General features: G+C 34.4%; 2 protein-coding genes across 3 annotated transcripts; one reads left to right on the forward strand and one right to left on the reverse strand.

Moving 5' to 3' along the window:
- The first annotated feature begins 436 nt into the window (after positions 1-436).
- On the forward strand, positions 437-4227 carry LOC112743851 (protein FATTY ACID EXPORT 3, chloroplastic). Of its 2 annotated transcripts, none has more exons than XM_025793228.3 (7): positions 437-1021; positions 1426-1819; positions 2474-2641; positions 2951-2997; positions 3113-3141; positions 3575-3677; positions 3800-4227. In XM_025793228.3, exons 1-6 carry the CDS (start codon positions 782-784, stop codon positions 3663-3665), a joined length of 969 nt encoding a protein of 322 aa, XP_025649013.1. In that variant the 5' UTR covers positions 437-781; the 3' UTR covers positions 3666-3677; positions 3800-4227. The 2 variants fall into 2 exon arrangements, with proteins under 2 accessions (XP_025649013.1, XP_025649014.1); XM_025793229.3 differs by having other exon boundaries at positions 3810-4227.
- A 514-nt stretch (positions 4228-4741) lies between these two features.
- Positions 4742-10676, reverse strand: LOC112743853 (vacuolar-sorting receptor 1). Its single transcript, XM_025793230.3, has 12 exons — positions 9827-10676; positions 8468-9163; positions 7933-8021; positions 7751-7820; positions 7579-7662; positions 7410-7486; positions 7222-7303; positions 6783-6865; positions 6606-6672; positions 6344-6472; positions 6053-6159; positions 4742-5137 (listed from the first exon to the last, which is right to left on the reverse strand). The coding sequence occupies exons 1-12, from the start codon at positions 10131-10133 to the stop codon at positions 5042-5044; spliced, it is 1887 nt and encodes a 628-aa protein (XP_025649015.1). The 5' UTR covers positions 10134-10676; the 3' UTR covers positions 4742-5041.
- Between the last annotated feature and the right edge of the window lie 3173 nt (positions 10677-13849).

Genomic DNA, 13849 nt, shown 5'->3' on the forward strand with positions numbered 1-13849 from the left:
TGAAATCTAAAAACGAAGAAGATAAATGCAATGCAGATCGAAAAAGAAAACGAAAAAGAATAGGAAGAAGATAAATGCAATGCAGATCGAAACAGAAAACGAAAAAGCAAACGAATAAGAATACAAAGCAGAGAAGAACATGAGAGTTTTACGTTGAGGAAGAAAAACTCTACATTGAGATAGAAGAACGACGTTGAGAAAGAAAATATCTAAGTTGAGAAAGAAGCTTTACGTTAATAAAAAAGGAGCGTGTAATCCAAAAAAGACTTAGTTAATAAAATTACATAAATATGGAACATTATTAATGTCAAATATACTATACTACTAAGCAATAAAAGATAGATTAAACAAATAATTCACATCAAATCATAATAATAATAATAATATATTTTCCCCTTTTTTTTCTACGAAAGCACAAAAAATGTGTCCTATGAATATTGATGAGGTGTCACGGTCCTAGGACTTGTTCTTCGCTCTCATTTTCTCCCAAACAAAGCCGAAGAAACGCAACAACTACCACCAAAACGCACAGATAGCAATACAAGCACACTCTTTCTCTCTTCTTTCTTTCTCTCTGGTTTGGGACTTTTCACAAACACCTTTGGTCCCTTCCCTTTCACTCCCCATTCTTCTCTTTCTTTAATATACAAAAATCCCCTACCCTCTTTCTCACTCCATTCCTTTCTTCAACCCTCGTATTCTTCGCCACTCTTCAATCCCCAATCTTTTATTCTCTCTCTCTCTCTCTCTCTGTTCTGTTTTACAAAGAGGCTCGTTTTCAATGATGAGTTTCACCATGGATTCCGTTTCGGTCTTAAACCTTAAACTCGCCACTACTCATGTCTCCGTTCCGTTCCACAAGCTTCCCCATTGCTTAAGCTTCGACCCTTTGCTCAGAACTCGCGCTTGCAGAGTCTCACTCGCTGTTCCTCAACACGTTGGAGCTGGATTTCTTACCCTGAATGGACGGACCGTTCGGGGCCCTTTAACTGTTGTTTTCGCAGCTCCTCATGAGGAATCGGTGAGTTGACAAAAGAACGAGCTTTATTAGTTTTGTGAAAGTGGGGTGTTGTAGCTCAAATGCCATTGGTCAATGCGTATTTCAAATATGCAGTTTAGAATTTATTGTTGTTGTTGTTCTTGTTATGTTGCAATTACATTGCAGAATTTGAGGGAAATCGAAGTTTGCATAGAACTCCATAGATAGCAATGTTGCAGCTGCTGTTGCGGTTGCAAATAGCAATTTGAATTCTGCATATGGAAGTTAGTTGCAGCATTTTTTTCAACAAATTTTATCTATGAAGGCTTTTAATTATAACCTATTTCGAATTTAAAATAAGCTAAACTAAAAGGTACACTTAGTTTCCAAATTGTTGAATTTAGCGTGAGTATTCTATGTGCTAATATGGATTGAGAAATGTGTAGGAGCATCGCAAGATTGAAGTGGAGGAGGAAGATGGTGAGTTACCCAAGGTTGGTTCTGAGGAATCACAGGAAGCATGGAAGCAGGCTGTGGATACCTTCAAAGAACAAGCCTTGAAATTTCAAGGAATTTCACAAGAGGCATATGAACTGTATTCTAAGAAGGCGATTGTCGTTCTGAAAGATACTGCAGAACAGCTGAAGATACAGGCTGATAAGGCAAGGCATGACTTGAGTGTGGCAGCGAAGGAAATCACTGAGGAAGGCAAAGAGTATATCTCCACTGCCACTGAGAATTCGCCCGAGGTGAAGGAGATTGTGGAAACATTTACCTCCCCAAGTGATGATCTCAGCAGAATATCTGGAGTTAGAGATTTCTACCTTGGTGTACCTTATGGTATGTAATATATTGTGTGGTGGAATTTAAATGGTAAAATAATTTTTTCTGGAATTTTATGATTGTTCTGGAGAGTCTACTTCCTAAGACTAAGATAATGTTGAACCTATGATAAGAGGCATTTGAATGTTAGATGATGATCCCTTTTTCCCTGTTGTATATGTTGTTCTCGTAGCCAGTGGAGTCTTTAGGTAAGGGACATGCAAAAATAGGACAACGATCCTGATTGTCTAGGTAGTATGTGGCTAACTTGAGAAGAGTTGATCTGGTGGTATAGAGTATTATAGATTGAGGAGGAGAGATGAGTTGGTCATCCTCCACTTGTAGAGTTATTTGCACCTGATGAAGATTAGGATTGATACATGATAGAGATTATTAGCCTTTGTAGGACTTGCATGGTGATGAGGATTGGTATTGATGAGAATTATCCACTTGTACAGTGACTCATTTGGGTACGTCATTAAATGCTTTTAGATAAATGTCTTATGCGAAACAGGCATCGTGTCATTACATGGTTTGAAAGAGATGTCCAAAGTGAAATTGCATATTGCAATGATATGACTCCTATTATGCTGCCTGACAAGATTTTATTGCACTATTTTCCCTTCCCATTTTCCTAGTTTAATATTTTTATTATTTTCGCAATCTTTGCAGGTTTATTACTGTCTCTTGGTGGCTTCCTTAACTTTATGTTCACCGGAAGCCTTGCAGCCATAAGGTTTGGGGTGATTCTAGGTGGTGTGCTCTTGGCTTTTAGCATTTCAAGTCTTAGAGCATATAAAAGAGGACAGCTTTCTCCTCTAGCTTTGAAAGGCCAAGCAGGTAAAATTTTATGCATTATATAGAACGAAAATGCTGCATAAAAAACAATTGCAAAACTAAGTGGGCTATAAAAATATGAGTGTTAGATATTCATCCTTGTTATGTTTTGATAAGGAGGATATACAATTTTCATCAACAATCATAGGACATACCTTTTGAAGTTAAGCTATGATGTTTCAATCCATAATGTTTATGACAGTGTCATCCTTTTTATAATTTGTTCCCCATAAAAGAAGTTCTTTCTCAATTATGTGTGATGAGTTGTTCTCGATTTTGCTTCTTATTCTAAATTACCTGTTGGACTTGCAGCAATCGCAGTTATATTGTTTCTCAGAGAGATACGCACAATAGGCAGAGTAAGACATTCGATATTTTAAATATTCAATTTATCAGCACCATTATAACTTTTATACATCTTAATAACTTAAAGAAAGTTCTTACAGTATTTGTTCCTCTCTTTCTTTTCTTTAGGGATCAACGTTTTTCACTGCCTTGATCAGGTTAGTAAAACTTTAATGTTTAATTTACATGTGAACATACTTAGCTTCTTTATGGAGTTATTGATATGATAGCTTTTGCTGTTTTCCAATCCTTGCCTTTCCCATTGTGGTTTTTAACCATGAAATGGTTTCTAGGAGAAACATAAGCAGTGGTGAATTAATAAACAGAACTTTATTAATGCTACAAATGATGATATTATACATAAGCGGTGCTGGATCTGAACGATCATAGAACACACACACACACTGATAGAAAATAGGTTAACCTCTAGATATTCACTTCTCTGAGACTTAGAAAGTTGTGAGCAGTGATAGTTTGACATTACTGAATATGTAAATTTTGACTTTATACATGACTTCTAAACCTTTTTCCATCTTCCAAAATACATCATATTTTGTGTGACAATGATGTTTAACATCTGCATTTATGCAGTGGTGTGGCAGCAGCATTTTTCGTCTATAGGTGGATTCTGGATGGTAAGCAACAAAAGGACTCCAACTTGGGAAGTGAAGCAGAAAGCTAGATCCGTGATAAGGTTAGCCTATTAAAAGATCATATATATTACTAAGTTGCATAAATTTAATATCTGCAATTCTATATGGGGCATGGTCAGAAATCGGAAACTTTTTGTATGATTATTTATTTTGTGTTTGATAGTGATTTACAGCTACAGGCTGGATGATCAGATTCACTGCTGCTAATTGCTATGGGTTCATGCATGGAAATTGAGCTTGGAGAAATCTAGATGTAGTTTCAGGTTTACTTGCTTTTGTAACTGTGGTGATGTTTCAGGGAAATCAAATTTAGTAATATTTCACGTTGTCGTATACAACCTCTCCTCTGTGAGGTGGAATATCATGAAGCTACTGTTATTTTTTGGTATTTAATCCCTTGTAAGTTGTAACCTTGCATATATGGTAGCATGGGGAGAGCAACCTTGGTCTGCTAGGTTACAGTTTTTTCTACAATACAAGTCTGAGGGAATATACCTTTCATCTCACTGTTTAAAAAATTATGTTGTTTAGAGCTTTGTCTTCCAAACAGATAATAATTATAATGATCATGATTGATTTCTTTTAACAAAATATGCAAAGATTGTATAAATGCCAATAATTTGATGCAATGTTATTGTAGCCTACTACCCTAGCTGAGCATATACTTTATAAATTATCTTTTGAATTAAATCCAATTATTCAAACCCTAAGGCATAGCCTTCGGAATGATTCAGATCTTTGGCTGAAATTCCCTTGTTAAACGACGATGTATCCTTTGAATTGTATCGTTACCAAAAATAAGAACCATTTTTTCTTAGCAAACTTGATATGATTCAGAGTTTTACAAAAACTTGATTTTGATGAATGAAACATTTTTCAAAAAAATTAATGCATTTGAACTACATATGATATAAATATGTCCTTATACTGGTAACCTTTGAATAGACTAGTTTTATCAAAATGGCCTATATTAACTCATAAAGACAAGTTTAATTTGTTACTCAACAAAAATAGACCTGCAAATTTTACTTAAATTACATTTACTACTATGTTATTAGTAAAAATACTCGCATAAAGGAGACAAAAGAAGGGATGCCCATGAGAATGACATTAAGATACTAACTACACTAGAAAGAGAAGAATGCATAATGTCAACCATTTAGTATTCAAAATTTACAATACTCATAACAAAAAGCGGACACTATCCACTTAGAGAGAGAAAGGGAGAGAGGTTTTAAATACAAGGGGAAAATGACCAGAAAGGATGATCATACTAAACTCCCTGAGCATGCTACTAAGAGCCTCAAATATAGCATGAGCTTAATCATCTTCCTTAGTAAACAGCTCTAGTGTTTTCCAACGATTCATTTTAATCAACTCCATAAATGGAGGACACCAAGATGTTCTAGATATCATGATGGAGTTGACTGGGGACCTCAGGTTGATTGTCCAAGGGCATGTATTGAGCCATGATTTGCCTTATCTCAGAATCCATATATCTCTGCACAAAATCATAATATAATACAAAATCAAATCAAATTCAACCAACATTTTTAATATATTAGGCATCTTTGGTTATAACAAGACTCTTTTAGAAGACAATAGTAGGTAGAGCCACTTCAACTAAGGTTCTTAATTACTCCCCCTGATCTAATATATCTTAATGTGTTGATAAAACTCAGTTTCATTCTAAATAACTGTCAATTTTTTATATCTACTTCTACTGTTATAATGTGGATATGAGATATTTGGGGCATAATTTTTTTTTCCTTAAGATATTAATTATAAGACTTGGAACGCAAAACCTCTTAGATGTAATCTAAAATACTTATAATCTTGACTAACCTTATATTTATTATTAAATAATAAATACACTATTAATAGGCACAGACGTGACTATTAATACACTAGTCAAGATAACATTAATTAGTTTTTTTTTTTTTTTCGTAGCAACCTCAATTTATTCGTGATCATGTTTCTGAAAACCAGACCAAACAGGCTAGTTCAACCGAGAACCGGTCACCTCAACAGTTCGGTTTAGGCAAAAAAAAAAAACGGCTGCAAAAAATGAGTCAAAAAACAAGTAAAGGTGGTCAAAAGCCGGTGAATCAGTTGAATCGATGAGGGTTTTTATATGAAAACATCGGTTAAATTTTCTTTTTAATCAAATTTTTTTGGAATATATATATATATATATATATATATATATATATAAATGTAGTATTCTATTATATCTGGATTGAACCGCAGTTGAACCTTTAAACATTTAAACCTCTAACTTTCAAAACCTTGTTCGTGATTTAAATGATCATCTGTTTTTGACAGTTATATCAAAATGGAGAAAGTAGTCTGCTGTCTCGATCTGGCATTAACACCATTTTGAAAGGACTAAAGATCAAGCCTGCAAGAACCATACCTGGATTCTAATCTTGTAAAATGCATATCCAGCAATACCAGCAACAGCCGCAACGAGGATGATCATTCCGATAAAGTTCCCGCCCGACATTGAAGCAGTGTACTTACCTGCATTGATAGATAAGAAAATAATGAAAAATAATTCATTGAAAAACAAAATAATGAATAATAAATAAATTATTCTTGAATGCAAGTTTGGATCTGATCAATTTCTTCCTAGAGAAAAACTTGACACTTCCCAAATAGAAAAAGAAATTCTCAAAAGTAGATTGAAATAATAAAGAAATCTTACCCATGCAAACATCATTCTCTTGTGAGTAGAACAAACCGCTACCGCATTTACACTCATAACTTCCCCAAGTGTTCTTGCATTTGCATTGTGGGCATTGGCACTTCAATTTTTCTTCACACTCATCAATATCTGCAACATAATCAACAACACAAAAAGATACAACATGCCTTATCAGAATTTGACTAGACTAGTAACTCCTACAAAAATGCGTAGTTATTAACCGGATGCTAGAATAATTCACTGAATTTACAACAGCAAGTACCTTCACATTTGTTGATACCGTCGCCTTCGAACCCAGGTGGACACTTGCAACCTTTCGTGTGGTCATCCTGCATGATCAATCCCGAAAACCGATGACAGTTAATATCTCTAGCATATTGGCCTTTTGGGACTGCTCCTAACCAAGAACATGCACAAAAAGCTGCACATGATAACTTACAATGCAAGCTGAGTAAACCTTGCCCTCTTGGGTTCCCTTCCAGCAACCTCCATTGTTGATTGTGCACCTCAAGGCTCCTGAAGCTGTTAAAGAAGTTTGAAGTCAAGGATGGAAAAGAAATTAGGTAGCATGACAGTTAACAACTATTACTACTAAAGCCTTGTTCTAATTGGAGGAGTCAAAGAACCCAATCAAGATTCAACCACCATCTCTAAGAATTGTATTAGCCCATTGACCCCCAATAAAAGATTATGCGGAGTCTTTATAACATGGATCAAAGTAACAAGATGATGATTGCTTTTTATTTAAAGACTAAAACAATGAAAAGCTCATTAATCTTTGGAAACGCATTTATTTTCCGTTTGTATTCTTTTTGGTGACAATGGATTTTGAAATGCACCAAATGGAGCAATTTATCTACATTCAGAAACCAACTTACCTTCACAGTGTGTATATCCATCACCAACAAATTTCACATTTTGTACAATAGGGCATTCACATACTCTTCCTCGGAAAGTGTCCTGTAAGATATGCAGATATAGTTAGGCAATAACGACTCCATATTAAGCAATAACGTAAAAAACGATAAGTAACAATGTGCCTGACAAGGTTCAGTTAACCAAATACCCGGCATGCAGTAATGTTAGCAGATTTGTCTTGCCAGCAACCACCATTATTTTCCAAACATTCATTTGTTTCCATGTCTGCGAAGAATAATCAATAACATTTTTCATGGATGATTTTAATGTGCAAATTTAAATAAACAGAGAAATTACAAAGGAACGAAAGAAAAGACCTTGAGTTAAGCATATTGATGGTTCAGTAGTCTCTTGGAAACCAGCACAGATTGCCTTGAGAACTGCTGCTCTTGACAGCTTACCTAAAATCGAGTAAAACCGTAAAAGAAAAAATTATAAAATCGAACATGGTCAAATAGCCGTCAAGATGTTAATAGAGCTGCCTCATACCTCTATACTGTCTGTCATTTATAACAAGAGTAGGCAGTATAGTGACATCACCACGAGAGCCTTTTCCGATCTGAAACCAAAGTCAGAACAAAATGCAATATAAGCATGAATGAAAGAATGTCTTAATTGATAAAAACAAACACATAAGAACATTTAAAGAGTTTTGAGTTTAGAGTACCAACCTGTGCATCCTGTTCAGCCTTGAGAACAGGGTTTTCAACATCAGCATGAGGATCACCAACACACTCCTTAATCTTCTTCAGATTCGCACCTGTAAAGTAAATGGCAGACAAAGTAAATAAATAAATGAAGCAATTTTCTTCTAGAATGATGCCATAAACCATGTCGCCCAAATCATTTGATATCACTAAAGAAAAGTCAAAAACTTAACCAAAAAGAGTGAAAATGATTAACAGTACGGCAAAGGACAAAGGTACATAATTCTTTGGTCTCAAAATGGCAAAATGATATAAATTTGGTCTCAGCATATACATCAATACTTCGGGCATTTAAAGAAAAACGAAATTCCTGGATATAAAATCATTTAGAGAGAACTGAAACTAAGAAATTATATTAATGCTATGAGAAATGAAAAACACATTGATCCTCTTTTTGCTGACTTGGGAAAATTAATCACAAACACGACATCAAACACCAAAGCAAAAACACAAGCATGCCGCAACATGTATGTGAAGAAACATGGAATGTCAAACCTACCAAGAGATGTTATAACTTGATCTGAACACTCTTCAGTGAACTTATTGTCTTTCATCGGGCAACGGATTGCAAAGTCAGTCACATAGTCCCACCATTGCCAAGGGTTTCCACTTGCATTTGCCACTTTATAGAAGCAAGCCTGTCGTAAATTTTGAATAACAACATCTTTGCCATCATACCCTTTACTGAAATCTTGCTCGGGATCCGGAGCGCAGTACCTTCCATGGTTTATGCACTGTGACTTGCACTGCTTGGTTAAAAGAAATGCTTCGGGACAATACCAAGTTATATAGCGAGGGGTGAACTGAGTAAACCCTTTCCTCTCAAGTAGCTGTGCTGCGCCTTTAAAGTCCTTCAGAAACTCGATTAGATTGTCACATTTCGGCCCACACTCATCATTGCTATTTGTCCACAACTCATACTCGACTCTCTCATCAGGATGTGGAAGAGCCTCGGTCCAATCAAGATTAATGTTAACCATCTCACCATTTGAGAGAGCGTCCTTGATTTTATCTGCAAGTGATCTGCTGATGAGGGCAGACGGAATAGTAATCTTCTCGACATAATCGCCTTTTCCAGCATTCATTTCTTCAGGTGTGTCCATTGTGATCAATGTTTCTGACCTGTCATCAGCTACAAGAATAGCTGCGGCTCCAGCATTCTGTGCATTCCATGCCTTCAAAGTGAAGAAGCAATCTACAAAAGTTACCACAATAAAAATCATTGACCAGAGCCATTCTTGTGTTGAATGTGTAAGTAACCAATGCATGGATATCATCAATTTGACACAACATAATCCGAGAGATATAATAGTAAAAAAGGCACAGAAAAATAAATAAATAAATAAATAGATAGATAAATTTCATTCTGTTTATCATGGTTCTATTACTAAATCGCATTTGTGAAGAAACCAAATAAACTCAGCATCCTTGATCTGAACACTAAATGCAATTTTTCTTTTGATCCAAAGTTGGTATTAAAATGGAAAACCAATTAATTAATAAGTTACCCCCAACTTTCCATTTTCCATGCTACATAATGAAAAATCATAATAAGAGCAAAATAAAACAACAACACTTCACTACACACTAAAAAGTAATAACTACCATAAATCCTAAGACAGCATGTAACCCATCTTACGAAAGCAGCCAATAAAACAAAACCCAAAATATTTTTTTACAAAACTTCCACTAATCTTTCCTTTATAGACTCAAATCCAATGCAAAGTCCACACCTGATATAATATTACATATAGATGACTAAACTATCGAATTAGATTTTTTTTTTCCCCCTTCTGGAATAGTAACAAAATTCAATATAGTTAGAAAGTGGTACTCAAAATTTATAAGAATCTCTTACCACCACGATCAACAAGGACAAAGGTGGGGTAGCTTCCAGGCTTGGTTTGAAACGAAATATCAACATCACTGAAGCTCTTGCAACCCTTCTGATTCGCCTTTGGGTACACCACAGAACCAACCATTACTCCTCCATATTTTGGAACTCCAAAATTCCCAATTGCACACTCATAACTACCCTTCAACGATTTCGGATAAGTCACCTTCAAGCTGTTCTTCTCCACCACAAACCTACCATAACAAAACCCAAATACCAAAACCCAAACACACAGCAAAAAACTCAACTTTTTGGTACCCATCTTCACCATCTTCAGTTCCAAAACAGAATGATCCAAAAGAAGAAGAACCCGGATGGAAAAAAACCGATTTCTTTTATCAAAGTGCAGTGAGTGGAAGGAGAAGAGTCATTGAAGATTGTTCCAAAGAGGAAATTTGAAGGGAACCCAGATCAGGAAAATGAAAAAATTGAAAGGAAAAAGAGTTGCTTTTTAAGGTTGAAGCATCGGAAGAGAGAGGAAAAGAATGAGAAGAAACGTTAAGAGGAAGAAGAGGTTTAGACGTGTTAGTTACGATTGAACAGCAACTGTATCTGTAATCGTCGCCGTAGAGATTAGACAAGTTTTTAAGAACTGTGTTTAAAGAGTCAATGAACAATTTATACAAAGATTATTTCGTCTTTCAAAAATGTTGAAAGTCACCATCGTTTTAATTGTAGAATATATAGACTGATACATAGATTCTAACTACCCTAAAAAAGATTAGATTTTAATTACTAACAATAACAGCAGTTTAACTATTATCTTATCATACAATCTTTTTTTCCTTTTCTCGTCTTTTTTTCCTCTATGGATAATTGGATAATCAAATATTGGAGTTATGTAACAAAAATTTGACTAATTTAATTTGAATTGTTTGAAATTAAAAAAAAAACACTATTATCCAATTATTTATGGATAAATGATAATATTATTTCTATTTTTGATAATTTTTTTTCCAAATTTATATAAATTATAATGCAAAAAAATCATGTGAGGAGTAGCATTATAAAAATTAGAAATGACATTATCATTTCACTTATATATATATATATATATATATACACTAGTGTATTGACTAAATTTGTAAAATGGCTCTTTAATTTACAATTTTTATTGTTTTAGTACCTGAAATTTAAAATTTTTTATATGTCTATATTAGCTTTTGAGATCTAATTTTTGGTACCATATTAATTTTTAGATTTTTTTAGTACTAAATCAGAAAACTAAATACTAAACTAACTCTAGCTTATTACGTTAAACAATTTCGTTTCATTTTGATGTTTAAACAAGGAAAAAAATATGAAAAATAATTTATATAATGTATAAATCGTTTTATCTCTTTTCATTCTCTAAAATGACATTGTTTTTGTCTTATTTAATAGCTAAAACAAAACGATGTAGCATGGCAAGTCAGAGCCAATTCAGTATTTCATTCGTTGACTCAACAACCAAAAGAGTTTAAAGACCAATATAATGCCTAAAACTGGATCTCGAAAACCAGTATAATATATTTTGAATACGAATAACTAAAATGGTAAACGTCATGAGTCTTATAGATCAATATTGGAATTTGGTTCTAGTGTATTAATAGACACGTTAATACCTATTGATTCACTTTTTTATTTATTAAATATGTATAAAATTAAAAAATATTGAATTAGTTAAAATCATAATTGATTTAAAATTTAGCACTTACTCTAATAAAGATGTCAAAAAAAATTTTTTTTAAAATATTTGTTTAGTGGCACTTTTTAAAAACGTAACTTAAAAGATTTAAAAAAAAATAACAATGTTTTTAAATAAAAATAATATTTTTATAACATATCAACATCTAAAAAAGTCTTCGGTTTAAATCTTAGAAATAATATTTTTATAAATTATATATAATAAACAATATTTAAGAATAAAAGTGAACACCAATCTTTTTAATATGGCTTTTTATATTATATAAATTATCTTCAAAGTAAATATTTATATTTATACAATATTTAAAATTTAAAATAATAGAAAATTAAAATCTTTTATTAATTTGATAATATATGTATATAATTGTTTTTATAATTTTTATAAAAAAATATTTACTAAAATATTTATAAATTATTTTTAGGGTTTAGGCACATATTAAAATTATTAATAAAAATATTTTTATAGAAATTATACAAAACTTAAATTTTTAAGATATTTTTTTATATTTATTAAAATAAAAATTTAAAAAATTTGTATTTATAACAATGTTATTTTTATTATTATAATCAAATTCATGATAAGTTAGTGCTCTGATTTAGCTTGAGCTCTGTTGGTGTAGTATACGCGGATGATGATTGTCATATATACAAATTTGAAATTTCATCCCCCCAACTTGAAATTTTCTAAGAGAAGACTAATTAATTCTCATCGTATGTAGTAGTATATAGGGATTAATATTTTATGAATAATTGTGAATACTTTATACATCAATTCACTTAAGTTTTTTATGTGATATATATATATATATATATAACGGAAACATTGTTAACTTGTTTACATTATCTTTAAAATTGTACAAGATGTTTCTGGTACGGGTTGAGAGATGGATTGAGAACTTACGGGTTGAGGTAGATGCCGGATTATTTGACTGGAGCAAGGGGGTGGTACCTGCAAAGACACTCCGACGCTCAAGTCAGAATGGATCTAAGAGGTAGAAGGTGTGAGGAATGAATGAATACCTGGAGGGACCTGGGTCCTCTATTTATAGGTGATGGTGAATATCTTATCTTATCTTATTTGGTTAAGATAAGGGAGACGTTTGAATTCAAAAGTTGCTTAGGAGCTCTAGTGGGTCGGTTTCGGGCCTTCTGGAAGGGCGAAGCGGGTCGAACCCGGGTAATCGGGTTCGGTGACAGTTCCGGGTATAGGATCCGTGGGCCGGATCCGTAACAGTTGCCCCCGGAGCGAGAGAGTGAGGGTGCTCGGTCTCATCGTTGGAGGAACCTTTTCCTTGCCGTTGTAGTTTGGCAAGGAGATCGTTGTTTGGTTTTTCCGGTCGATGTCGACGATTTGGGGAGTTCCTGGCCGTTTCATGGTCAGGCGAGGAGCACGTTGTTTGGGCGTTTCATCACATGCCGGGTCTGATGACCGTAACAGTTGCCCCCAGAGCATGAGAATATGCTTTCTTGGTCTCAGTGCTAAGTTGTTGGAGAGTCCGATCCTCTGTAGTTTGGGAGACTGTGAGGGGCCTGAAAAAGATGTGACGTCATTCTGCACCAATTGGTAGGATGATGTTGGTCAGTCTGGCTTTCTGCAAGCTGGAAGACCTGTCCTCATGCTTGTTTTGTGTGACCTTTTTTTGGGCCGTTATTGTGAACTTATTTTAGACCTCTTCGTGGGCCGATTTCAAGACTTTGTTTATTTAGCTTATTTGGATTTCCGTTTTGCTGGCTTTGCGGGTGATCGATTCATGAGTCACTATTTTTGTTATTTGGATATCCGTTATGTTGGCCTCAGGGTGATCGATCCCCGGGCTGCCATTTTTTATTTGGATACCCGTTTTGTTATTTGGATATCCGTTTTGTTGGCCTAGGGGTGATCGATTCCCGAGTAGCCGTTTACTTATTTGGATATTCGTTCTGTTATTTGGATATCCGTTCTGTTGGCCTCGGGGTGATCGATCCCCGGGCCGCCATTTTTGTTATTTGGATACCCGTTTTGTTATTTGGATATCCGTTTTGTTGGCCTAGGGGTGATCGATCCCTGGGTAGCCGTTTACTTATTTGGATATCCGTTCTGTTATTTGGATATCCGTTCTGTTGGTCTCGGGGTGATCGATCCCCGGGCCGTCATTTTTTGTTATTTGGATACCCGTTTTGTTATTTGGATATCCGTTTTGTTGGCCTAGGGGTGATTGATCTCTGGGTAGCCGTTTACTTATTTGGATATCCGTTCTGTTGGCCTCGGGGTGATCGATCTCCGGGCCGCCATTTTTGTTATTTGGATACCCGTTTTGTTAT

Source organism: Arachis hypogaea, chromosome 14 (genome assembly GCF_003086295.3).
Source record: "Arachis hypogaea cultivar Tifrunner chromosome 14, arahy.Tifrunner.gnm2.J5K5, whole genome shotgun sequence".
NCBI classification, from domain to species: Eukaryota; Viridiplantae; Streptophyta; class Magnoliopsida; order Fabales; family Fabaceae; genus Arachis; species Arachis hypogaea.